Source organism: Coturnix japonica, chromosome 3, assembly GCF_054131305.1.
Source record: "Coturnix japonica strain WE chromosome 3, WE-NBRP24, whole genome shotgun sequence".
Classification (NCBI taxonomy): domain Eukaryota; kingdom Metazoa; phylum Chordata; class Aves; order Galliformes; family Phasianidae; genus Coturnix; species Coturnix japonica.
In genome coordinates this window covers 102892002-102919842 of record NC_140665.1, presented here as the reverse complement: position 1 = coordinate 102919842, position 27841 = coordinate 102892002, and the positions used below count along the sequence as shown (strand labels likewise).

Genomic DNA, 27841 nt, shown 5'->3' with positions numbered 1-27841 from the left:
CCCTGCCAGTGTCTGAGTGAGTAGCAAAATGGGTGTGATTTTACTGTGAGCTCTCCATCTAACTAAGGCGTCTGCTGAGGCACAAGTATGAGCTGTTCTGTCCCTGTTGTAAGGTTTCCATCAGGAACTGATTCAGCCAGTCTTGTATTTGTTACGGACCCAGACTTCGGGAAGGGTCCCTTCAAAATGCTCTCTCCATTGGAGAGCTTTCCATAGAGCTAGTCCCCATTCTTTGCTTACAGGGAAGCTTCCAGTGGATGTTTTATTGAAATTGGATCTGTAGCATGGCCATTAAAAAGCTGATCTGTCTATTGCACAGTACATATTTCCAAAAAAATGCTTTGGAAAGTGAACATTACTTGCATTAAACTTCTTTTCCTTATTATTGAATGGTTTTGGAAAATTTACTTCACTGACTTTCAAAGTACTTTTCCCATGTGTCACTTAAGATGGTGATTGCTCACCTTCAGTATTTACAAAACATGACTTAAATGTTAAGTAGAATCGTTGCTTTGTTCCTGCTCATAGCTGGGAAAAAAAAGGGTGAGGGAAATTATGAAAGCACACAGATTTCCTAGTAAAATGTGAGTTACCCAGACATATCGCTTTGAAAATACATTTTCTTTATAGAATCATGCATAATGGCCTGCGTTGAAAAGGACACTGATGCTCATCCAGCTCCAACCCCCTGCTGTGTGCAGGGTCACCAACCAGCAGCCCAGGCTGCCCAGAGCCACATCCAGCCTGGCCTTGAATGCCTGCAGGGATGGGGCATCCACAGCCTCCTTGGGCAACCTGTGCCAGTGCGTCACCACCCTCTGGGTGAAGAACTTCCTCCTCAGATCCAACCTGAATCTCCCCTGTCTCAGTTTAAAACCAGTGCCAGATGTAGGGTATAAGAACACTGAAGGTGTTCAAATGAAGGGCAGATGTGGTCCTAAGGGTTGTGGTTCAGTAGGCAATGTGGGTGGTAGGTGGATGGTTGGGCTGGATGATCTTAGAGGTCTTTTCCAAAACTAATGATTCTGCGAACAGAAATTGAGGCATTGTTCAGACATCATAGGAAGCAATCAGAAGCTCTTTTAGTTAAAATAGTTTTGACAGTTACAGTGTACTTCAAAGTTGGTGAGTCTGTGGGAGATAAATAATGAAACAGAGGATTAGAATTTATCATTGAAACATGCCTGCGTTTGAGTTTCTACAACAGCATCTTCGTAGCCTTTGATTGAAGCCAAACTATTTTATCAATAGTCATTTTTTATCTTTTTCAAGTGCTGTTCCTCTCACTTGACTCCTAAGAAGGGCTGAAATCTCCCCCCTCTGGAAAAAGAAAGGAAAAAAACACAAAAAGACCTAAAAAGAAGAAAGAAAAAGCTGTTCGTTACCGAAACTAAATTACAGGCAACAGGAAAACCCACCATAATTCACTTACATATGCAGAAAGTTTTGTTTTCACCACCTAAAACAATATTTTTAGTTTCCAGTTCTGCTGTGCTCTGCAAAAACCTCTGATGCTGTTCTCATCCACTTCTGTAGAAATGCGTTACATCGAGACTTTTGTTTATAGAAATCTGATTTGGGAGTGAATTGAATTGGAGTGTATTTGGGTACTTGAGTTTGCTGCCTGTTCATTCCCTGCTTTTATTCCTTGCTTTAGTGCACTTATTCTATGCTATAAATATAAAAGAAATGAGTACTGAGCATACTAAGAAGGAGCTTCATGCAAACCAGGGCCCTCTTTATACGAGAAGCAAAGCACTGCGCTGTGGTCATTGCATTGGGAGTTACCCATTTTTGTCTGTATTGAGAAAAAACACAGACTTCAAGGAATAAAGTTGATTTTGAGAGAATGTTGATAATGAGTTGGTTGATTAAACATCAGTGTTGCAGCTGCTATGAAAGTTCTTTAACTGAATGTTTCTTTTTGTTTTAATCTGATGGATGGAGGATGTTCAGAGCTTATTGATGGTGCCAGGTGAGTCAGGAGGCAACGCAGCCTGGGTATTAAGAGGTAGAGTCAATGGTTCTATGCTTAGCACAGCAAAAATAAGAGTCCTTACTTGGATTTGTTGTTCTTATTTTATTTATATGTATTTCTTTATGTTTGTCTCTTTTTAAGCTCAGGGTTTGGTTCCTCAGGGCTGTGCTCCTGGCTCTGTGCTGGTAATGCCTTCCCATGCAATGACCGAGTCTGTAAGTGCAGCAGGAAGGGAGTCTTGTACTTTGTGGGAGTCTTTTACTTTGGGATTTCTTCAACATTTATTTGCCTTTCTTTTGCATTTCTAAACATCGGGTGGAAGGAGATTGGGATTGTTGTGCTGCTATCATAAAGCCATCGATATGTACAAGAGCTTGTATGTATACGTCGAGACACAGGATAAGTCCCAGATTCCCGATGACTGCCATTTTGAGAAACAAAGAAGGTTGCCACTAAGATTCCTTTTGTGCTTCAGTTGCATTCAGTTATGCATAAGAAAGGTCTTAGGGAGATTTGGGATTGCAAAAGCAGAATGTGCAAATTCAGGCCCTTCCCAGAGAATTGTTTGGGACGCAGGGGGGGAAACTTTGATGCTCCTTATGTTTATCTGTGCAAGAGGTTAATACAAGTGCAGGCGTGGTGCTGTCGGGTGAAGGTGAAACTACAGGACGTGGAAGTTGACGGTGTCTGTAAGAGGAGTGGGTATTTCTGTGTGGTGTAATCTGAAGGCTGAGGACGTTTTAATGGCACACCTCCAGTTTCTGAGCAGCGTGGATATCTGTGCTTCCATTAGTCCTCCCACAAGTGAATCCTTTCCTTTTACTCTCTGCCTGAATTATCCTGCAGTCTTGTATGTCCATGGCTTCATACTTACCTGAAGCATTGGTTCACACTGGGGAAATCCTGCTGGAGCACACGGGAACATGAGGGCATTGGCTGCACTGCGCTGTGTCAGCCACCACCTCGCATGCTTCCTTTGTGGAACTCCCTTGTTTCCCACAAGCTGGGGTAATTTTCACATCCTCCAGCAGAATTGCATGTCCTGCTTGCAGAAAAATGAGATATTTGGTTTGATTGATGCTAGATTGGTGTACCAGCTACAGAACTGCTAAGTGGAAAATCGGCAGTGGGTTGCCATCCTCGTGTACAGGCTGTGAAGAGGAGGACTTGCATTATCTGAGTGTTCTGGAGCAAAGGGAAAAAAATCTTTGCTTGGGACTTCAAAGAATAACAGCTTTAGTTTCTATACGATGCTCTATATTCTGCTGTTCATAAAGACAAATTAGATTTAAAATAAGTGTATTTGAGGTTATGTATATGAAAACAGACTCTTCTGTTTGTCTCACAGAAGACCTTACTGGATGGGGGGACAGGCAGGGCATGGCTGTAAATGTACAATAAATGTCATTTCCACTTGTTCTGTTTCAAAGAAAGTTCCCCAAATTGTGGAATAATTATCATTCTGGAGAGATTTCCTTCTGAATTTGGATCAATGGAGAAGAGAAGGCTGCGGGGAGACCTCATTGTGGGCATCCAGTACTTGAAGGGAGCAAATAAACAGGAATGGCTGTTTGTGAGGGTGATAGGACAAGGGGGAATGGTTTGAAACTGAGACAGGGGAGGTTCAGGTTGGATCTGAGGAGGAAGTTTTTCATGCAGAGGTGGTGACACACTGGCACAGGTTGCCCAAGGAGGCTGTGGATGCCCCATCCCTGCAGGCATTCAAGGCCAGGCTGGATGTGGCTCTGGGCAGCCTGGGCTGCTGGTTGGTGACCCTGCACACAGCAGGGGGTTGGAGCTGGATGAGCACTGTGGGCCTTTGCCTGTTACCTATCAGTTTCTCATGGATTACAAGGGTCTATGTTAAGTGGTTCACTGTGAATGAAGTATTTAAGGAAAGATTCATAGATACTGAATGAATGCTGTTTGCATTCTTTTAGCTGTGCAGTCTGCTTTGTGTGGTGCTGTGTGCAACCATCTGTACAATCACAGAATGCAGGCATTGAGAATCCAAGCAAACAACTTTGTGGAACAGAAGTTTAGAAGTCTAAATTAGCTAAAAAATGAACGAAAAAAAAAAAAAAGCACCAAAAACTTCTCCAACCAGATTTATATATTTCCCCAAAGCAGGATTTTACAGATTGCTATTAAAGAAAACACCAGCAAAGTTGGTGCGCTGGATTGTTGGTGTTGGGATCTCGCTTGCTCTCCCACCTAAAGGAGCTGCCGTAAAATAAAGCTCGACCTCTCTTTCCTTTTCCGAGTGTTTTTCTGAAGCTGGTTCTTTGTAAAACAAAGCACAGAGGTCACTGGGCTGTGTTTTGTTTTTGCAAGGAAGTTACCAAAATGCCGTGTGTTTTTCCTGTGAAACGTGTGAGGGCTGTCCGGATTTGTCACCATGAAAACATTTTTTGACAACTTCTGTTTGTAGTCATTGAAGTAAGAACCAGGATTGTGCTTTCGTTGCAAAACTGCCTCAATGAAGCCAATTAAAACCTATTTTTTTAATGCATTTACCTGTGCGTTATGGACTGTAGGAGGGCATGATGTTATTCGTTCAGCCCCAGGTTTTGTGTTTTGCCCTGCACTTTGCCAGTAGTTTCAGGGGTTAAAAACCAGGTACAAATCAGCTGCTTTGTTCATAGACCTTTAACTTTCCAGTAGTGCTGTAAGAGAAGGAAACTTCCTGTCACTTTTCGAGCTCCCAAGACCAATTTATAACCCTTCTTTAGACTCCTGGTTGCTGCTCTCCTGGTGGAATGATTATGCAGCGTGTTGGGAAATCGGACCACATTCAGTATTAGTCTTCATTAACTGCTCTGCAGAAGAGGAGGTGCTGCTGCTTTGCCCACCCCCGTGGGCTCCTTTTTTAAATATGATTCTACAGGACAGGAAAAGAGACGTTGGTTTTTTTGCATCGCACTCATTGCAGCCGGGGTCCGGATGGATGCAGTAATTTTGTTATTTAAAAGCGTTATACAAATTGTGAGGATGTCCACCTGACATTGGGAAGCTGAAAGTACTTTGGCATCCTGTGCGAGGTGGTGGGCCAGGTGCTGCCAGGCTGTGGCTTCGGATGTGGCTTTCTTGGGGCCTGGGACTTGACTTGCAGAGGTGGGGCGGCAGCTTGGTATGCAAAATGGGCGCTGCTCTGAGCTGGCTGGCAATGTGCTGCCATAAACATGGGATGTACAACCTCTGTGCCTGTCCTCTAGTGACATGGCAGCTGTGGGACAGTGATATCTGGGGGCAAAAGGAAATTCCATTGAGTGGGCTGTAAAAGGCATTGTAATGTAATGGGTGTGTGGGGGATTTGTCTTATAGAACCATAGAATCCATAGAGATGGAAGGGAGCTCTGAGTGCCATCTACTCCCTGGAGCGTACAAGGACACCACAGCTAGATCAGGTTGCCCAGGGCCTGATGCATCCTGGCCTGGACGGTCTCCATCACTAGGCAGCCTGTTCCAGTGCCTCATCATCCTCACTATTAAAGAATTTTTCTTTATATCTAAATCATCATAGAATCATTAAGGTTGGAAAGGACCATGAGCCCATCACTACTGCATCCACTGAGCCACGTCCCTCAGTGCCTGTGAAGGACCCCTTCCATTTTACCAACACACACCCACAGTACCTCCACAAGTAGAAAAGGTTTCAGAGACTGAAGACAGCAGCTCCTGCAGACCCATCGTAGCACATTCCTTCCCATCAGGACCTTGAGAGCAATTCATTCATAGAGGGATGTGACCTTCCCAGTTTTTAAGGTACCTCTGTTAGGAGTGAAGGAATGCCTGAATGGCTTGACGTGCTTTGTATGTTGTTTCCCATATTAGGTATAGTCTCATATTAAGTGTTTATTCTGCGGTAAATGTTATATTGCAAATAAAATCAGCGTCTGAAATGTGTTCAAACAGCTTTGCCTAGAAGTCTGGGGAGATCAAGTATTTGCCAGAACTTGGGACACTGTAGGGCAAAACGTGCCAGAGGTATCTAGTCTGTTGCCATTTCAGCACTTTAATATTTGATGGCTGTTTAATTGTGGTTGCTCTGTAGCTAAGTGTGCTGAAATGAAGGAATTTAAATGTGGTAAAGGAAAGGCTTCTCTTTGTCCTCTCTCTGAATGTAAAGCCCATTGTGATCATAAAAGGTTTTCAGACACACTTGGGGGCTTTTTCCCGTTCTCTGTATGCTGTGTAATTGAGTTCTGTGGACTGGATGCCGATGAAAAGTGTTTAAGTTCAGTATGTTATGGTAACGGTGGTAAAGGAGAGGGTTGAAATGTGAAGGGAAGAGGGGAGAAAAAAGATTTTGCTGAACCTGAAGATTGCTATTTAAAACGTTTCATCATCAGCTCCCACGTGAGAATGGCTGTAGGGCTGCCCTCTGAGGCTGAGAGCCGCATCCCAGCAACACAGAGGGGATCTGCTGGTGGAGTTACAGCCCTGCAGCTTTGGCTCTTAATGGAGGGCTTCATGGCAGCTCTTGTTTTGCCAAGTGTGAGTTTTCTGGTGCATCTTCTGCTGCACTGATGCCCCATCCCTGCAGGCATTCAAGGCCAGGCTGGATGTGGCTCTGGGCAGCCTGGGCTGCTGGTTGGTGACCCTGCACATAGCAGGGGGTTGGAGCTGGATGAGCACTGTGGGCCTTTGTGACACAGGCCGTGCTGTGATTTCCTGACAGCGCAGCTCAGGCTGTCTTACACCAAACTGTATTTTAACTCAATGGGAAGAATTCTGCAAAATGGCACAAACCCATCTGGGTTTTCCTTTATGTAAGTTATGCTGTGAAGTGAAACAAGCGCGTTGAATAATCTCTCATGAATAAGCTGATGGGGACAGGGGAAACTTCCTATACTGAGTGAGGAGCAAGTGAGTTTAAGTGGTCTTCAGGGCATATTTGCTTAGCATGTTCTTTATCAGGGGCTTTACGAGGGATTCTACGAGGACTTTAATATCTAACCTGACTCTTATTTGCTGCAAAGCTTTTATAATGCAGCTCAAGTCTCTCTGGTAATCCAGCAGCTCTCAGGCCTGTGGGTTGTCAGCGTGTTTCCTCTGGTGAAGTGATTATAGGCATTTCCATTTCATATTGAATATCTGTTCTTTCTGGCTTTGGTCAGCATCTTAGGATAGTTCTTTTGCTGTGTTTTTTGCAGTTCCAGGCATGGGAACAAGGTGCTCATGTATTACAGACTTGAAATGATATGGTGTTTTGTGCCAGAACTTACTTTGCTAGGGCTTGTTGGTTTCTCATATTCAGCTTTTCAACTCCAGCACATGAAAGCCTCCCAGATATTCTAAACACCACGAACCTCTGTAGAGATGCTAATGAAACAGTAGTTAAGAGATTAAAGGCCTTTGGAGTGTACAGCCTGGATGAAAACCAAGTCAAGACAGGAGCTAAACGGTCCCCTTGTATCCTCATCTAACCTGATTTCATTTTCCTAGTTGTAAAAGTCTTCGAGATATTCTGAGTTCGCGTATGCTTCCCTCCTGCTGAGCCTCAGAAATCACAACAGTAATTACAATACTTTGTTAATGAGACGCTTTTGTTCCCCTCTTCCCTTGTATTCAGTTTAGTAAGGTTTACTTTTTAATAGTCTGTCTAATGATGGCACCTGTGATTCTTTGTTCCCTCTGCTTTCAAGGCATCCTAGCAAATAAAGATGAACGCCGCTCCTCTGCTGTCTCATCTAACATCTAAGACTGACCGCAGCAAGTTAGAATGTTTTATGTTAAATATCACTTGTCTTATGTATGCATGTGCTAAATTTGTGATCATCGTCATATTGTTTAAAACGTTGTTGGCGCGTTTTGAAAGGCGATGAGTTGTTCCCCTTCTAGATATCCTCCATGTTAGGTTACAAGCACCAAGGGTGGCTGTCCCTTCAGTGACATCTGTCAGGGCTCCCATCAATATTTAGCTGATGCAATTTAGGAAGGAGAACTTAGAAATTCATGAAGGCTATACCTGGAAGAGTTGGAAAGTACAGAATGGATTTGATAGGAGTACAAACAACTTGGCTATTTACAGGAAATGCATTCTGTGATTTTTTTTTTTAATTTTAAATTGAAGTTATCTTTTAAACTTCTCATTTAAATGGCCTTTTTTTCTTTGTTTTTGCATCCAAGATTACACTGAGATTTCATGGCTTCTCCACCTTCAACACAACAATCCACAGCAGTATTTTCTTCATGGACTTTTGGTCCTTTCTTAAGTGGCTGTTCTCTTATTAGGAACATAGGCCTGGTATGGGAATAGAGGGATTTGTTTTACCACGATCAAGCCTGCAAATTAATTACTCTCATCAACATCTTATCAATTTTTACTTGGAGAAAGAGCACCTGAAGTCATTCAGCTACATGTCCTACAGAGTACTTTCCCAAGCGAGGTACCTCTGTTTCTTTTGTTGTACAACAAAATACACCATTAAATGCATGTGTAAGAGCAGTAAAGACTTGATTTGCCCTGCTTATGGCTTTATAATAAATGATAAAAATTTATATCCAGAAAACCAAGAGTGAGGTTGATTCAAGCTTGAGTAACTCCTGTTAGAAACAGAATGACAAAGTATATTCTGCATCACTCGTTTTTGTGTGATTCTTTTTTGAGGTGAGTTATCAGTGTTTTGGAACAAAGGGCTTCGTATTTTCAGAAGCATTGCATAATTGCACTGCTTGTGGTAATTGCACATGCTGCTCCTGTTCATATTTTGGTAACTAAAAGTAGCATCCACATCCAATGTGAAATGTAAAACATGTAGGAGGTGTGAAAGGTGCCGTGGAGATTATGCTAGTTAGAAGCATTTTTGGTGGGGAGGCTTGTGAACAGTCTGTGCTCTGATCTAAACAGAACGGGACAAACAGGCAGGAGTGCATCATCAAGGGGATTATTGTAACCATGCTTGGACCATGCAAGTTGATAGTAAGCTGTGGAGATGTTTATGAGTTACTGCAGAATACTCTTATCTGCAAAATGCAGGTTGGATAAAAGTAGCCATGTGAATCCGTTTGGAGGTTTCACTGTTAGAAAGGTATTTCTGTATCATGAAACCACAAACTTAACAGCTCCCTTTCTCTGACAAGCCCTAGGAGGTGTACGGTCCTATCCATGAACACTGAGGGAGGCTCTCTGCTTTCTGGTAGTACTAAAGTCTGCGTCTTTGGCACGATGTCACTTTATCCTTAATGCCTTCTGATTCCAGTTCATTGGAGTACTCATGTTTAAGTGCGGCTGAAGCAAATGGCTTTTTACAGAAGAGGAGGACCCACTCGTGTACCGCGCAAATCTTTCTGCCTCCATAAAGTGCACTCTGCGAGCTGTGGTTTCCATGCACGAGCCGTTCACACACGTGCAGGAAGTTTTCTTTTTCTTTTGCTAACTATGGTAAAGTCAATGAAATTAGGGAATAAGTGATTCGTTGTAAATATTTAGTGAACTGTGACTAAGCACCTTTTAATAGAAAGTGTCAGCATTTCAATTCCACAGGCTGTTTATGAGCTGTTGTATGTTATAAGGTGCTTTGTCATGGCTCGAGATATTTACAGGACATCTTTTTTTAGTGACTGTTTTTCATCTGGGAGGCGGATGGGAGTTTCCTGAAGGTGCAAAGCAGGCTCACAGTGCATGATGTGTCACTAGAAACAGCACTCCTGCACTCTGTGTTTTCTTCTGTCCAGGGTTGCAAGTAGAGATGTAGGAGGGCACTCAGCTGCAAGGCTGTGAGAAGTGATGAGGTGCTGTTGTCCTAATGAAGTTTGAGTGGATTTGGTGTTCCTGAGGTTTTGGGAAGAACCTCCTGCAGATCCTTGTCACAGAAAGTCCCAGCCCCCAAAGACACCTTTGTACCTGGCCTGGAGGGGGAGCTTAGGAGCAGCAGCTCTGCTGCATGCCGTGGGTGGCAGAACTCCATCAATTGCATCAATGTCGCGTATCCACGGGCTCTTTTCTTAAATGAGCATCCTTGGTCATATGTAAGCATCACTGCTAGAAGCAGGTACTTTCACTTGCTGGGTAGAGCCCTGCCTTCTTTGCTTCTTCCTTCATCTCCAGTGACAGTAAGGAATGCCAGCAGAAATTTCAGATGAGGAAAAAAAAGAATTAAGAAGTTGATTCCATGGAATGGTGAATAGAGGTGTTAAGGCCCTGACTCCTGGGTGGGTTCCTCCACTCACCTGGTCACCATGGGATTGTCTCATAGGTCCTCCTCCGCTTCAGACTGCAGAGACCACCTCTTCTCCCACTGGCTGCTGAATATTGCTCCTGTTGCCATCCCCAGTAACCACACTAATTGCTTACATGGAAAAGTAATATTAGGAAAATATTAAGAGAAGCTAAAAATACATTAAACATGATATAGCAGCTGGAACCAGGGAGAGCCAGCACCTTCCACCAGCCAGATCTCCACGGACCACCAGCAAAGTGCTGCGGGGCCCACTGCAACCGTGCAACCACATAACGTGCTTTGGAACGTTTACATCAAATATCACCTCCTGCTTTTTACCTTGACCTCAGAAGACTTCCCCAGCAAATGATAAACAATGAACTTACATAGTGTGCCCGAGAGACTTCGGTTCTAAATAAGCCCTGTATGATGCCACACATTTTCGAGGAAGCAGAGCTTACCCAGACCACACAAATCTCAGCCACCAGCACCATTGCTTGCGTGTCGAGTGATGCCAAGCTGGGGCTCGAAGAAGCAGTGACTGTGCCTGTATATAGAAGCACAGTCAGGATGCTCTGGAAAAAGAGCTCAGTGCTGAACAGCTTGGTCCTTTGCAGCACTCTCTTCTGTGGTACCCACAACTGGAGCCTCTTGCTTTTTTCCGGCTCTGAAAGAGAAAGAAAACGAGGATTGTTCTACTAACTGCAACAAGGGAGAAGGCATTAGTTATTCTCCTGTAATACCTCATCCTGATACTGAAAATTACAGTCACTTTCGCCTCTGTACTGTTTGATTCAGTGTCTCTTGGTATTGATTAGGATGCAGCATGCATATTTAATTTAGAGAGGGATTTTTCCTTCTGCAATCACAGAAATGTGCTATAAAACTTACTGCTGATCCTCAGGTGAGAGTAAATGGAAGTGTTAGTTGGAATTGACTCTCTGGAGTAATGTTTTATTTTGTCTAGCTTATCTGTTGGGATAAACAATGGAAGCTGAAGTGTTCCCCAATGTCATAGTATCACAGAATTGCTCAGGTTGGAAAAGTCCTTAAAGATTATTGAGTCCAACCACAACCCAACCATCCTACCCTAACTAACAGCCCTCCACTAATGATGGCCCTGAGCACCACATCCAAATGGATTCTTCAGAATTCCACGTTAGAGCAAAGCTTTCCAAGCACCCGTGCCACATCCCAAGCCTCCCACTGAAGGAAAGAAAGTCTAAGCAAGCAGCTTCATGTTGCTTCCTCTCTGCATTGGGAGTGCTGCTTCATTAATGCATTTTAATACTGAGGGGTTCAGTGTGGCACTGAGGGACATGGTTTAGTGGGAAATACTGGTGGTGGGTGGACGGTTGGACTGGATGATCTCAGATGTCTTTTCCAACCTTGGTGATGCTGTGATGCAGACCATTGCTGTTGTATTCAGCCCCATCCCCAAGTCATGGGATGGAGTGGTGTGAATAAGGATGGGCATCCATCTGGGCTTTCCTGTGGAGGCATGGGATGCTCCAGGTTTGCCCTATTCATTGTGTTGTGCATACAGGTATAACTATGCTGTTGTTTTCACCATTTATTTATTTATTTATTTATTTATATCTTATATGTTTCCCTAAGCAATTATCAGACAAAAATATACCAAGTGAACATACCTTGATTACTTAATGAGGCTTTAATTGTGTAAGTGATGATTTAGCATTTGTGTTCAGTGTTGCTGTTGGAAAGTGCCGAGGCAAAAATCTCTGGTACAATTAGTAGAGACGGATGTGGTCCTTGCTTTTGTTTTTGTAGCAAGTAGATCAAGCCTAGAGTGATTGTAAAACATCAATATTTTATAAAACTCTTCTTTTCTTCTTCCAAAAATTCTGCCAAATTGTACTTAAGTGAAGTCTTCTGAGGAAGAAGCCCATAAGAGTTCTTTACTATAAATACATTTTTGTGATTTTAAGAAGAACGGGGTATTTATAATGGATTGAACCAGAGCTTCTCTGCTCTGTGTTATCTTTATAATGTTTGCCATAAAGTGCTTCCAGGCGACATCTTGACTTCTGTAATTTTTTTCTTCCTTTTCGTTGGTGCCTGGAACAGATTATTGTGGGTTATAACATTTTAAAACATTTAAGTAATCCATTTGAAAGCAGGAAAAGGAGCACACCATTGATATGAAATTGCACTGGCTCTCCAGAAAAGATTTTATCACACAACTTCCAGTTTCTTACTCTAGGGAGAATGCTGCATAGTTTGGTTTCTGAAATAAAACATGTTTTCAAAGCACTGTCTTAGTAGGGGAAAATAACATCTTTGGGGAGAATTTTACCTCCAGAAAGAAAATAATAATGAGAGTTTTAACTGTATTCAGTGCATTCTGAAGTTAAACTGAAATTAAAACCAGCTATCCAAAATAATTAGTCTGCATTTTAATAGATGCACGTGCTCTTGGAATAGAAGTGAATGTATCTGATCAGTGCTAGTAGGGAAATGTTTTTTATTTGTGTTTTTCACTCACAGGTTCCTTGCTAAGATGGAGTCATTACTGCAATGATTCAGTTTTGATTTTTGGTAACTGGGAGGTTGCATTGCTTCGTTAGCTGTAGAAGGCATGCTGTGCTCTGAGCTAACTCATTAACTGTAATTCAGAGCACAGCTCATCAAGCCATAGTTTTTGGACCACTGATACTCCAGAAGTCATCAAATCATAGAACCACCAAGGTTGGAGAAGATGCACAGGATCATCCGTTCCAACCGTCCGCCCGTCACCAACAGTTCTCACTAATCCATGTCCCTCAACACAACATCTGAACGTTCCTTGAACACCTCCAGTGTCGGTGACTCCACCACATCCCTGTGCAGCCCATTCCGCTGCCTGACCACTCTTTCAGAGCAGTATTATGTCCCAACATTCAGCCTGAACCTCCTCTGGCACAGCTTGAAGCCATTCCCTCTGGTCCTATCACCAGTTACAAGAGAAGAGGCTGACCCCCAGCTCACTACAACCTCCCTTCAGTTACTTATAGAGAGCAATAAGGTCTCCCCTGAGCCTCCTCTTCTCTACACTGAAAGTCACATTAAGTATTTTACAGTACTTTTTCTTTAAGTACGCATAGTGGCTAAAAGAAATTACAGAATCACAGAGTTTAGAAGCCCTGCAGATATTGATGTTACAGCTGGGGCTGAGGGTGCTCATGAGAAATACTGTGGTTGGTAAGGCACTGTTCATGTCAAGGAAGCGTGTCTTTGTGAGGAGATCCTCCTTTTGGATACCTCTGAATAGCTCTGACATGAGCACATCCACGATGACTAAATGACAATAGAGGACCTCCCTGTGCTCAGGTGGGCTTCTCTTCAATGTGGAGGTTGGTGGCCCTGCATGCAGCAGGGGGTTGGAGCTTGATGGTCCTTGAGGCCCCTTCCAACCCAACCATGTTGTGATTCTATGAACACTTTTTAATTTTCTCTCTAAATGAGGACCTTAAAAGACACCTCTTTGGTGCCAGCCAGCCGCAGGACCATGGAGTGGGTTGCTCCCTTCTCCATAGCAAAGGAGGAAAAGTGGCATTACACAATACCTTGATGTCACATGCAGGCGTGTGTTCATTGACAACTGGATGTAATTATCATTGTCTTACCCAAAAAAACTCTCATTCATAAGTTGTGAAATGAATTTCTGAAACAAAGAGCAAGCCGGAGCGGTCTTAACATTTCAGAAAACATAAGAAGAATAATATTATTTCTTTACAAATTAGCATAAAGCATTCATCCTCATTTATATTTTTGTATCTTGTGGATTACTTTCAATGGCCTGTGGTTTTAATCTAGATTTAAAATAGCTAGGGATTTCCACATTTGGTTAACACTTATAACATATATATATACAGTGAAACGATGTTTTGACTTCCTGCTCTCCTCATCATTTTTTTCACCCCATCCTCATGAGAACAGGCTGAAAATTCATCTCTCTTGGCTTCCTTAAATTCCATTTGTGTTTGGGTGCATTGTTGCGATGAACATTTTCCTAGCAGAGACGACTGATCGCAGTCCAGTCGGCACAGTCTAGAAAGACAGTTGTCTCATTTATTTCCTGAAAAACTGAAACCCTTTGTGAATGAGCAAATGGAATGTATTATGTTATACAACTGGAATAAATTATATCTCTCTCCTTTGCCAGTCGTAGGGATTTGTAACATTAATTTACGTTCAAAACGCTTCGCTGTTAGGGTTTGGTGTGTTCTGATTAGTACACAATGGTACTAAAAAGGGTTCTTGCCACAGCTTTCTGTTGGGATCGAGCTGATGATTTTCAGCACTTAGGAAGTGCTTGCAGTCCTATAACGGAAACCGGGCTGAAGCCAATTGCTTCCCTCAATAAACAGGATTTTTAAATGCACCTATGTAACCAAGCATTAACTGGTTTTTTGTTTTTTTTCTGGGGATCTGATGGAACAAGTCATCCTGGAAAACATTTCTGACCCTCTATAAGCTCATAAGAAGACTCATATAAGAAGATGACTCAGAGTTGTCAGCATATATTTATGAAGGAGACGTCATGCGTTACCAATCAATACTGTGTGTATTATAGATTATTTAAAGAAGCATCAGGAAAAGCTGCCCCTTGTAGAGAGAGTAAAGTAATTAAAACAATTTCAATCTCAGATAAAGTGCATGATTCCGAATGTTCACACTTAAACAAAACAAGTTTCTGAATCAAGACAGTGTCCTCCCATGGAGCTGGGAGTCTTTCGTATCTCTGGAGTTTACTCCCCATGGGTTTCATGTTATACTTGATTTATGGTAGGGTCGCTGAGGACAGGACTTCTCTTTCCAAGAGAAAAATCTGACTTTTCATAAGGTGAGCAGTGAGGCATTATTAATCCTGCTCACTGTCAGACCTTGTAATTTAAAAAATCATGGTGTAAAGAAGATACTTCAGTTTTCAGGTGAAGAAAATTGGTCTTAGAAAGGTCTTGCCTTGTTGAGATCTCACCTCAATGACACTTGATGTTTTCGGGTATTGCTTTCCAACAAAGTAATTGAGAAGTACATGCTGTGAACACAACTCATTACTGATACTTTTTCTTTCAATAAGCTCAAAATTATTGCTAATTACAAACTCTTTAACTGTTTTTAGAGTGTTAATAATTACAAGCATCGCTGAAACTTATTTCAGACTCTGAATATGGCATTCAGTGTCTCTGTTTAAGGAGCTCCAACAGCTGCATGTTAGATGTAGCTGACAAACTGTCTTAGAATGTGCTCACATCTCATTATAAAGCTTTTTAAGTCACGTAGTGAAGATCTGTGTATGTTTAACATCATGAGACCCCCAGCTCCTTGCTGAGCTGAGCTTCCAGTGTTTCCAGCGCTGTCTGAGAGCGTTACGAAGGACTTTTGTTTTCAGATGTTTTCCTCCTAATTTTCTCTAGGTGTTCCTTTTCTAACTTGTATCCCTTTATGTGGCACTGCGTCCTTTTGAACTGTTAAATGATCTTATGTAATACTTCTCGATGTTTATGCTTTTCCCCATGTCTGCGGCATCATCAGGGTTTAATCTTATACTGAAAAACAGAATGCGCTTTGTAGTTTACAAATCAGTTTCTTCCTCCACTTGCTGTTCTCAAAGCCATATTCAAATTCTGGGAAGGGCATTTTCCTTCAGTAATTGGGCTAAATTCCTCTTAGGGAAATTCAGAAATTCAGCAATTGGATTTTTAGTGTTAATCTTACAGTGTTTAAACAAGAGAAGATGTCTCCACTTGCTGAATAAATAGATGGCAATTCATTTTAATAAGTTTGATGAATTTCTCTTGACTTCATAGAAGTAGGAAAACAAGGGAGTATTGGGGTAGGGATGCTTTAAGCACTTCAGACAGATAGGATTGCTACCCAAGGTGTGAAGAAAGGAGAATAGAGTTCTAGAGGGAGTAACACTGCCAATTTAGTCAGCTTTGCACGCAAAATAACATAACGCTGTTAACAAATCAGCTAAATTGTATATATATATGTATATCTGCACACACAACTTATTTTTGGAATATTTTTATAGAAAACTTATTGAACCATCAGCTCTCTAATAGCTGATATATTTAGGAAGAGACTTGTTTACACAATGCAGCACCTCTGAAAACTAGGCATGTACTTATGTATTCCAGATGCACTCCTGTCAAACAGTTGACAATATTACTGTGTATTTTTGCAGTACTGAGGAGACGTAATCCCAGATATTATCCAGTCCAAATAAGTCTAGTAGTGTGTTTTCCCTCTGTCATTCTCTGGAATCCTTGCCTGTTTTTACATTTGTATCAGTGAACTAGCTAGTTTGAATCATAGAATCATAGAATTGCTCAGGTTGGAAAAGACCTTAAAGGTCACCAGGTCCAACCACAACCCAACCATCCTACCCTAACCCTCCCTAAGTCATGGCTCTGAGCACCACAACCAAACAGGTTTTAAACACCTCCCCTGGGAGCCTGTTCCTATATAGATCTACATGTAGTGAGCACTTACGTCCTGATGGCATTCTGCTGGGTTGGTTGATGGGTGCTGGCTTGGTGATGGAGGCACCCTGGCTGTGTTGGGCTGGTTATATCTTGAGGTTCACCCTGAGCTGAACACCTTCCACCTCCCTGAGGAGCTGCCCCTCAGCCTCCTCTCTCTGGGCCCAACAGACCCAGGATGATAGATGGAAAATAAGTATTATGGAATATCAGTTTCTCAGTGGGAAGGAATGCAGTTGGGCTACTCCTGGGAAGCTGTGATGATGAGTCAGGACAGCAGGCAGTGGTAAATAAATACCTCTGTGTTGCAGACAGAGTAGATATCTCCTTGCCCTGGGTGAGATTTTCAGCCCCATGGTAAAGCTGAAGCCTTGAGGGGGACCATCTCTGCCACTGCAGTTCCTGTCAAATAGAAACATAAGAGGAAAAGTGGTTCAGGATTTCTAGAAAAGAACAAAATGCATATTTCCCACCAGTCTCCTTCACTGCCTTCATGCTTTTCCTAGGCTCGATTCATCAAATTTATTCAAGGTGGTAAATTCCACATGAGTTGGGGCAGCTTTGTTATGGTATGAACTCAATAGAAGCCCCAGTAAAGGAAAGTATTTATTCTAGCTCTGTGCACTCCCAGCCACCCTGGCTGCACTTCCTTTCTGGCCAGCATTGCATTGCAGGGCCGTGGAGGATGGGAGGTCACCGCAGCTCTGTCTCCACAGCCACTTTCCTGGTGGTCTGGCCACCTGGGGAGCTCCACATCGACCTTCTGCAGCAGGGCTCCATACTTTGCAGCCTTTTAAAGCCTCCAGAAATGTGGCAAAGCAAGTGCTTTATCTATTTCTGTAACTGCCCAGGATTTTGAGGTTGTTGCATAGAGGTCTCTGTGCCATGAGCAGATGTTGTACCTTAGCACGTGCCAAGTGTGTATCTGTATGACACAACAGTGTGCTGTGACACTTCATACGAGCTTTGAGTGCATTGAACACTGGGGCCTCTGACGAGCTTGGAAGCATCATTATGAGAACTGAAATGAATTAGAAATAGAAGTTAAAATAAACAATAAAAGAGTTGTGGCAGTTTTTACATGAGAGAGCTCTCAACCAACCTCGTACTTCTTAGATTTGTTACTTTTTGTTCAAAGGAGTTTGAGAACCTGCAGAGTAGGACTGTGCTCAAGGAAGAAAGATTTAGATTGAATGTCAGGGGGAAGTTCTTTACTATGGGACTGGTCAGGTGCTGGAACAGCTGCCCAGAGAGGCTGTGGATGCCCCGTCCGTCCCTGGAGCTGTTCAAGGCCAGGTTGGATGGGGCCCTGGGCAGCCTGGGCTGGTATCAATGTGGTGGTTAATGGCCCTGCCTGTGGTGGGGGGTTGGAGCTCCGTGATCCTTGAGGTCTCTTCCAGCCCAACCATGCTGTGATTCTATGATGCAGGTCTACTTCCAACAAGCCACATACAGGCACATTCTGTTGGGGTGAATACCTGCAAATTCCATTTCAAGGTTGTTTTTTAAGTTTTGCTAAAAGCTCTGCATCATACTTAACAATGAAATATTTAAGATTTATCACTTCTGAGCAATTGTTTTAAACCAAGGAGGTTTTTTTTTTCATATTATTACACATTCCAGTGTAATGTGGTAATAAATAATTCTATTTTTATATGTATTTCCTACAGAATACACAGGTATTTGCAGTTTATAAAATATTTAATAGGATCTGGTGTGCTTTCAGTGCTTGCAGTCTCAGGAAGGGTCTGATGTTATAATTCATGTACATGTGCACTTGTGCAGAATAGAAAGGAAAACTCTTTGGGTTGTCCTGTAACATCTCAGTTATAGCGAGTGTATTTTCCTGCACAAGTTTTCTAAATTTAAAAGCTCATTTTTGGGTGGAGAAAGAGAGGGGTTTCTTTAGAAATGCCTGGAGGAAATACCTGAAATCAGCGAGTGGCCTTTCACTGCTGTAATGATGTAAGGCAGGAATTGCTTTCTTTGTTTTGATATTTGTGGAATGGTAAGGTATTTTCAGTGAGCCCTTGTTAGGCTTAGTTGCCACCACTTGGGAATTAACAGCTTTAAGTTTTAAAAATAATTTAGCTGGAATGGGTGGGAAGTAGAGCAAGTCTTTGGAATGACTGATGACTTGGATTTCACGAGTACCCTTGATTTCTTCAGTCTTCCATTGTTGGAATGAATGCATTTCAGCAGTGTTGTGCTGATTGCAGACTGCTGGAGGGCACAGAACAGACACCAGACCTGCACTGGGCTGTTCTCATTGCCAGGTTGAGCTGTGAGGAAAGCTATGATATACAGAGCTCCACACCAGCCCTCTGCTGCACACCTGGGAGGTGGGAAGTTAGCTGAGCAAACTGCTCAGGTCCTTTTCTTCCACATAGTCCTCCAGCCATTCAGCCCCAAGCCTGTAGCTTTACCTGATGTTGTGTGGCCAAAGTGCAGGACCCAGCACTTGGTCTTGTTGAACCTCATCCTACTGGCCTCAGCCCAGCATTCCAGCCTGTCCAGATCCCTCTGTAGGGCCTTCCTACCCCCAGGCAGATCAACGCTTTCCCCCAGCTCAGTGCCACCTGCAAAGATACTGAGGGTACGCCCAATCCAAATCATTAATTAATTAATACTGTTATTTCCTCTTGGTCTCCTGTCATTCAGTCTTGCAAGTCAGCCTTTAACAGCCTCTGGCATACTCTGAGTGGACCCATTGTACAGCTTTGCCTACTGCTTTTTTTTAAAGATGTTCCTACAAACTGGACTTTCCTCAGTTTTCAGCTTATATCACCATGAACTTCAGTATACATTATTATATATGTCCCTTCAATCACATTACCTAGATTTATATTTCTTGCAGTGCACTCAGTGATCCATTTCCATATGGTGTACAGGTGCATTAAGCTTGTTCTTACTCAGATGTTTTTTATTTCACTCAAGACCACCTACTCGGTTTCTTTTTAAGTCCTTTTCATAACCTTGCAATAAACTTCTTTCTTTCAGGTTTTCCTTGGGAGATGCTCGCAGGCCGCTCCATGAGTCTGCCATCTTGGTGGAAGACATCGTCCACACTCAGCTGATAAATCTGGTAAGAACATAACCAATACAACAGCCTCTGCTCTGAAACTACTATAAGAAGCATAGAGCTTTCATGATCAAATGCCTAATAACAGATAGTTCTGGTTTTAGGACCAAATAAAATGCAGTCTCTGTGAGTGATGCTCTGCCCACAGTAATGTGAAGAAGCTACTGCTAGACTTGCATTTCAGTAGCACACACCTCAGTTATGGTTATGTGTTGTGTTTGTGTGATAGATGAAAATCCACCTACCACTGGGAATAATGCTGATGCATTTCTTGTCCGTTCAAAATCTTAAACTCTTAAAACAAAAAACATTTTTAGCATCCGAAGAGTTCATTGGGAATGTTTCTGTTTGATTCCTTGTTGTGAATGCGTTATTATTTGCTTAATATTTCTGTTTAAATATTTTTACTGTTCAGTGTTTTGCTTTCTGTCAAAAATTATTTGGAAGTAGTAAATATTTTCCTTCACTGAAAGCCAGTGGAAGTGTTGTATAAATAATCAGAAATTACTGAAAAAAGAAATTGTGGAGGAAAAAAAAAAGAGGTGGTTTTGAATATTGCAGAGGTGGTTCTAAAATCAGAACCTCACCGTAGCTTTTATTTCACAAACATTTATGGGTAGGCTAGTGCTGATGTTTGACACAGCAGTATGCGTTTGCCACCTGGCATTGGGTACTGGAAGGTATAGTCCTTTCTGCCACCTGTGCCTCGGGACACGTAAAGTGTTGTGCTTCTCCTCATGGAGTGGCTCTTCATCTGCAATCACCAATACGTACGTGTGGGGATGCACACTTTATGGAACTAATATGTACGAATAATACTAAATTATGGTAACAAATATTGGTTTATGGCTATTCCTTAGATTAGCTAAAGCACTGAGCTGTGAGCTCCTAGATCTTCTTCATGGATCTTCTGCTTTTTAATGAGCCCCTTCAGGAATCCAAAGGTTTTTCTGAATTTTGAGGTGGGTTTGGTAACAACACTAACAAGATGAATAGACTTTTGTAAATGGAGACGATTCAGAATGGGGCAGACCACAGAGAAGTGATGATAACTAAGCCTCCCCTGCCCTCCCATTGCCTGCAGGTGGGTTCTTTCCTTCAGCTTTGCACTTAACCCAGCAGGTGTTCCTGCATGACACTGACCACATCCAGGACCCTTTCAGCCCTGGGTATCTGTTCTGAATTCATACCTCAAGCTCTTCAGCGTGTATCCCCTCCCCTGCATCACCCAGCACCTTTTGCTGAGGCTCCTTAGCTTACTGTGCTTCTTATTAGGCTCTGGGAGATGGAACAACCTCTTCTCCCTCTCCATATGTTTCCCACTGGTTAAACATGCTGCTCCAGGCCATATATTTATATATATATATATTTTGTTCTAGCTATAATAACTGTATAATAACTTGGATTATGAAAACTGATGGCTCTGGATTCACTCTTCCTTAAGCAATAATGTGGTGAAGCATCTGTGCTTTTGCCTTCCGCCCAAGCTTAGCAGATCTTTATGGCAAAATGTGTGTTTTTTGAGAAAGTACAACCTGTAGCCAAGTGGTCTTTGCGCTTAAATCAATGCTGGGCATTTGTGTCGGGAGTCTGTGACCCCTGGAAAACCCTGAGCGGGGTGTAGGAGCATGTAGGATTTCCTGACAGAAGGAAGAATGGGAACAGAGCGGCAGATAAACAGCTTTTCTAACCTTTCACCTCCGACCCCAAGACAGCACTTTATTTCTGAGGAAGTGAAAGTATCTTTAATAGCTCATTGTTTTGACCTCTGACATTGGCATGCCGGAACTCTTCAATCATGGGCTTTTTACATGCTCTGGGTTTCTGATTGGGATCTTTGCACGTTCAACATCCTTTACAACTGCACGTCGTTGCTGGGATGTTAGTATGTACTTGCAGTGAGTTTTCAATTTAGAGGTAGATGCTCATGTGGATATATGCAGCACGAGAGGAAAACTGGTCTTGTAACTGGAACTGCCTGGAAATGTACTGCTTACTACATAGATTTTGTCATACCATTTGTGTTAATGGACTACATAGTTCTTATTATGTAATTTAAGAATTTCCTCTTAAAATTCATGTCCTTTTTGTCACGTGTAAGGCTTAACTGTAGGAATTCCTTTTATGCCTGAAGTAGGGCTGGCACATCGCACACATCTTTCTTTGTAGACAGTTGTAAGAAGTGCACATACTTGTTGATTAAGTCCAGATTTGAGCTTCTGAATTCAAAAATAAGTTGCCAGCTTGATTACCTTTGATTGGTTGACTTCTGATATCTCTGAGGTTTATAGTTCCAGCTTCCTATTTTCAAATTTGATCTGAACTCTATTAAATCAGGGTCTGATTTGGACAGACTTATACGGTCACCATATCAACCCAATGTATACTTTATGAGGTCTGGCTGCTACAGCAGATGACTGCACTAACAAGTCAAATCCTTAAAAGCAGTCTTATTTTAGTCTGCATCACATTTTATGAGCAATCTTTTTATGTTTCAGACTATATGTAATAAGTTGTGCACTGCTTTATATTAAGTTAAATTGTGCTAGAAGTATATAGCAACGTGTAGAAGGAAATGAGCATCTCCAGAGAGTGATTCACATCACCCTAAAATTAGTTTCTGCATTTGATGAGATGAATCACCTCCTGAGGAATTTATTTCCTCAACAGTCTAGTAAAGGGACCCTGTGGTGGCTGTCTGGGCTTTGAGTATCAAGGAGATAGTCGTAAACATTGGGAGCTGAGTTACATCTGATTTGTGTCAGTTAGAATACTGAAAGGAGCTTGATTTTCTTTTTTCATATGTTTTAATTAGGAAAGTGCATACTTGCATATCAAGCAGTGTAAAAAAAAAAAAAAAGCTCTGTACATATTCTTTTCAAGCATCGTTTATTAAAAGAGCACAACAAATGTAAGTTTGTTTGAAACCAAGTTGATTGTTGACTGATGGTATTTGTTCTGTAACTGACCTGTATGTATTTGTTGATGCCTTAGTATCAACTCTTAAACTGCATTCAATTATGTGAACTGAGACTGGAGTTCCAATCAAAGTTAGAATGTCCCTTGTGGGTCAGAACAAGTAGAAGAAAGTGGTTGCAAAGAAAATTGTACCTGCAAAAAAAAATATTCCAACAGAGAATTCAAAATGATGTTAATCAGCAGGGGACCAGCCATTACGGTACTGTTCAGAGTGGAGCAAGGCTTCTTTGAGCTGTTTCTTGCGTTACAGCCAGCACACACTGAATGTTCAGTAACAAAATTCAGTATGGAGCTCATCAACTTTTTATTTCCAGGCACCTGCTTTAGCTCTGCATCTGAAGCAGGTACTTTGGTGCAAATCTGCCTGTCTAGATTGAAGTTAGAAGTGTAATTTGTAATTTCTTTGCACGAAGATTGCACATTGTATTGTCTTTCTGGTTGTGGTATAGTTGCATTAAAAAATAATAATAATTCATAAGAATTCCTCATTAAGGGTGCGTTAGTATGAGCCATATGGAACAAGTGCCAGTGAAACCAGAAAACTGTGGACAGAACAGTTGGATGGAGCAATGGTGAGGGCAGTATGTTAACCTATGGAGTCCGGAGTTGGGGTGGTGCTTTGTGAAGTGGTTGGACTCGGTGATCCTCATGGATCCCTTCCAGTTCCCATGGGTTATTCTATGTTTGTCTCAGTTCTCTGCCTTCGCCTGTCATTAAGTTGGAGACGAGGAGATGCCTTCTACTGGCTTTTATTCTTGACTACATTTTCTACTTCCAAAGTTAATTGACTCTCTTTAGGCTTCTTTCACATCTGTGATTATTTTCATGCCCAAATGCTGCATTCCATGAAAAGTGCCAGCTGGTCCATGAAAAGGCGTGGTAGGGTCACCTGCACAACCTGCTGGGGTCTGCCCATTCACCTCCTGCCTTGGGACGATGCAGAAACACTCATAGAATCCTAGAATCACCAAGGTTGGAAAAGACCTCTAAGGTCATCAAGTCCGACTGTCCACCTACTACCAATATTTCCCACCAAACCACATCCTTCAGTATCACATCTCCAGGGATGGCTACTCCACCACCTCCCTGGGCAGCCCATTCCAGCACCTGACCACTCTTTTAGAAAACAAGTGTTTCCTAACATCCAGCCCAAATCTCCCCTGGCATAACTTGAGGCTGAGTCATTGGGGCTATAGGGAAGAAGTTGTGCAAACTGTCAGATGCACATAGATGGTCAGGAGGATACAGCAGTGCTGGAGCAGCCCGTCAGAAATGGGAGGTGCATAGGACAAGCAGATAGGTTTTGTGGTTTTGAGTTCCATGACATACAGGTTTCAAAGCATCATCTCTTGTAATGATCTACTGATATCTGTTCAGATATTTAGGAAGGCCAATCTTGTGGCCTTCTATGATGGAGTGACAGCTTTGATGGACAGGGGAAGGGCAGTGGGTGTCATCTACTTGGACTTCTGCAAAGCTTTTGACATGGTACCCCACCACATCCTGCTCTCTAAATTGAAGAGGTCTGGATTTGAAGGGTGGACTGTTCAATGGATTAGGAATCGGTTGGCGGGGTGCAGCCAAAGGGTTGTGATCAGTGGTTCTGTGTCAGGGCGGATGCAGAATGTGGTAATGGTAGTACAGATACTTGCTTTTAGAGAATTCAGGTTAGCTCCACATCTAAACTTCAGGTTTACCTATTTTGTTTTCTGAAATACTGAATAATGTCTGAGAAGGGCATGGGTTTGGTTTTCCCCACTGAAAGGCATTTTAATGGTAACAAAGAGTTCAGCAAGGGGACATGAAAAATTGAACATATGCACACCAAAAATATAAATGTGCTCATAAACAGCCAAGATCAAAAGTCCCCAAGTACTGGTAAGTAACCTTATCTAGCTGTGAAAGACTGCCACAGCACATTGCAGCAGCCCTGGACTACTTCCTTTAGACGTTTTCTCCACTGGAATTCTTTGTAAACTGTGATAAGTCATCACTGAGGCTGTCATGAATGACAGAATTCATGTTAATGGAGCTGTGGTTTACTCCCTGTCAGCTGAAGTGTGTCTGCTGGAAGATAGATTCTGATCTCTTCAATTGATGTCAAATGATTTAAGTCAAACCCACTTGGCTTTTTAGAATGCGATAGTGGCAACTTAAAGGAACTTCAATAGCACAAATCATGTTGAACACGGTATCTGGTTTTGTTGGTCGCTTCACCTCCCCCGCCCCTCCACCCCCCCTTCTATATCATTTGCCTTTGTCTTCGTATGACAGAACTTTGATTTCATGTAACTTGTGCTGCTATGTAATAGTTACTAACATTCCACACTTGCTTCCTTCTTAGTTTGATTTAACTTCCACACCTCATATCTTCATCTACGAACACTGCATGCTGACATTTCTATTTTCTTCTGATTTATTGCAATTGGAAAATAATTAGCTTTTACATAGACAGTACACTTGACTGAGAATCAGTCCTTTGATCTCACAGAACACAGGTTCATGAGTGAATAATCTGTGCTGGAAGACTGAGAGGTTTTAAGCCTACATCAGTAATTCACGGGTAGGATGCCTGCAGTGAGCTGCAGAGATTCAGCAGTTCCTCACATCCTTAGAAGTAAGAACTGTGCATCACGTTGCTTTTTATTGTAAGGACTTAAGTGATTGGGTAGTCATTTGGCACAGCTGTAAAAAGGAATGATGAAAATGCAGAGACAGCTGTAAGGACAGGTTTATTGGTATGAAACGCAAAGTACTTCAGCGCGAGTGCTGTGAATGTTCTGTTTAAAAAGGGCCGAACATTTTCTGCACAAATGTGATGAGCTGGTTTTGCTTTCCAGCTTCATTCCTGCAGCTCTTAATCGTTTTATTGCAGTTGGAAAAGAAATGAAGAGGAAGGACAGCTCACTCTCACTTGCATGTTCAGAGAGAAAGGCGCTAGTAGTGGGGGAAGCATGGCATATGGTTGTTGGTTCTTTCCATCCTACTCCTATAACCTTTACTAAAAGCCAAATCCATTCCACTCGTCATTCATTCACAAACTGGAGTTTAACGCATGCAGCCTTCACGCTGCTCTCACGTCGTTCAGTTTCGGGTTTGTTTGCTGCATTTTTGAGCTGCTCCACTCGTAACCTTATCCGCACAGTTGTAGGATTTCTGACATTCCTTTTGCAAAAGAAAGAACTGCAACCAGCGCGTTCATTAACAGAAATTGCCTACTGGTATAAATAAGCAGCGTGCAGCACTGCTCACTCCTGAGCACAAAGTTATATGCAACTGTCACTTATGCCACCCCAGTAGGGGGAAAAGCCCTTGTTTTATGAGTCTGTTTTAAAACAGTAATAAAGTTTCCTGTGCAGGACATTAATTAGAGGGGTTATCAAAATAAGACAAACTAATATAATTTGTGATTGTACAAAATAAAGGAAGTTGAGGGCACCGCAGGGACCTAATGAATCACAGGATGGAAACAATCTTCTGGCTAACTAAACATTCAGACTTTGTACTGGGTGTAGGGTGTATATACAACTCAGCAAACCGGAACACGCGCTGTGTTTACATGAATGGGATAAAGGAGTTCACCAAAACCATCTGGGAAAAATCCTTCCGCCATCCATTCTGCTCCTACTGTAGAGTCAATTAAACGATGTACGTAGTTGGCAGCTAACACGTGGCACACCTGCCCTGGAAGGAATTGAACTGCAAAACAAGTCTATAATACAATTGGATCCTTTGGTAGCACTTCTCGTGTGCAATGGAAAAGAGAAAGGTCTTTGCCTCTACTAAGTACCTGCTGGTTGTAACACACGCATAAATGTGGCCATCATTTACATCATGTTCTTGCCTTTCTAGGAGGTGGTGGGTTTTTTACCCCCTTCTGTTGTAAGCTGCATCTCTGACATTACTGGCTGCGGTCATTGTTTTCAAAGCAGAAGATTTGTGTTTAAATTTCTTCTGAGATTTGCACAGAACAGGTCCTGTAGTCCTGAGCCTGCGATTGTAACATGAGGTGAGAAAGCTGAATAGGCTCAGTCGATCTGCTGCCATCCTAGAGGCCACGTGCTGGAACTCTTGTACCAGACAGGCTCTGCAGCAGTGTGTCTTTCACTGGGGAAGGAAACCTTTGGTTTAGAAAGGCCAACATGATCCAGTTTATCAATGCAGCAAGAACTGCTTAGCACCAAAGACACAGTAAGCATGCTTTTGAACGGAGGTCTTCCTTGTGCCTGAAGAACAAATGTACAGCCAGAAGCAGTTCAGGTCTCCCAGACTGAGTTTATGCACTTTTCTATGTGTTCTCTTAGGATGTGGAAGCACTTCCTTGGTCAAGTGTTTTCTTTCCCACGGGTCTTTGTGCAGAGTCAACATGTGCTGTGGGATGAAGCTCATAGTGTGAAGCTCATAGCATGAGGGCAGATCTCAATGACCTCAGAATTATTATTTAATTATTTTTCCCCCTACATAAAGTCATAGAATCACAAGGTTGGAAAGGACCTACAAGATCTTATAGTCCAACTGTCCTTCCATTACCATTGCTACCACAAGCCATCAAACCATATCTCGTAGCTCCTCATCCAGAAGCCAACATTCCCTTTCAAGAAAACTAAGCTGATAATTGATTTTAAAAAGTAATATTTAAATAGGTAACATTTGTGTTTTAGCTTTTAGTTCATATTGATGTGCAAGGTGCTCTTAAGGTAGTCTCAACCATCTTTAATTAGCTCTTTTTATGACTGAAAAGTATTTTTTCTACAAAGCCGCCTGTCTGAAGCACATGATGCACCTGTTCTGGTCCTGTGTTGTACGGTCGTCTTGCCTAATTTGTTTCAGAGGATGATGTATATGCATGGTAAATGAAAAAGTGGATTTCAGGGAGTAAAAAGATGGTTTCTTTTGAGCATTGATATTATTATTAAAATATGGAAAATACTTCTGTTTTTCACTCAGGAGCTGGGAAGATTAATTTTCATTTGGGAAAGATAATAATACCAGGAACACTAGAGAAAAATGGAAGCAAAAGCACAGAGGAAAATGAATGATGATATCCACATAAATGTAGCCCCATGTTCAGTAGTAAGAAAAACATCAAACTGTTGAATGGATTGAATAGAAAAAGCAATGTGATTAGTGGTTAAAGACCATTTTG

General features: G+C 42.2%; 1 protein-coding gene across 2 annotated transcripts in view; it reads left to right on the top strand.

Moving 5' to 3' along the window:
- The window catches only part of SUPT3H (SPT3 homolog, SAGA and STAGA complex component), a 242448-nt gene that overhangs the window by 89858 nt on the left and 124749 nt on the right, over positions 1 to 27841 (top strand). For both annotated transcript variants that reach the window (XM_015859910.2, XM_015859909.3), the window contains exon 3: positions 19635 to 19719. In XM_015859910.2, the coding sequence (XP_015715396.1) occupies positions 19635 to 19719 (85 nt within the window). The remainder of the gene's footprint in view (positions 1 to 19634; positions 19720 to 27841) is intronic.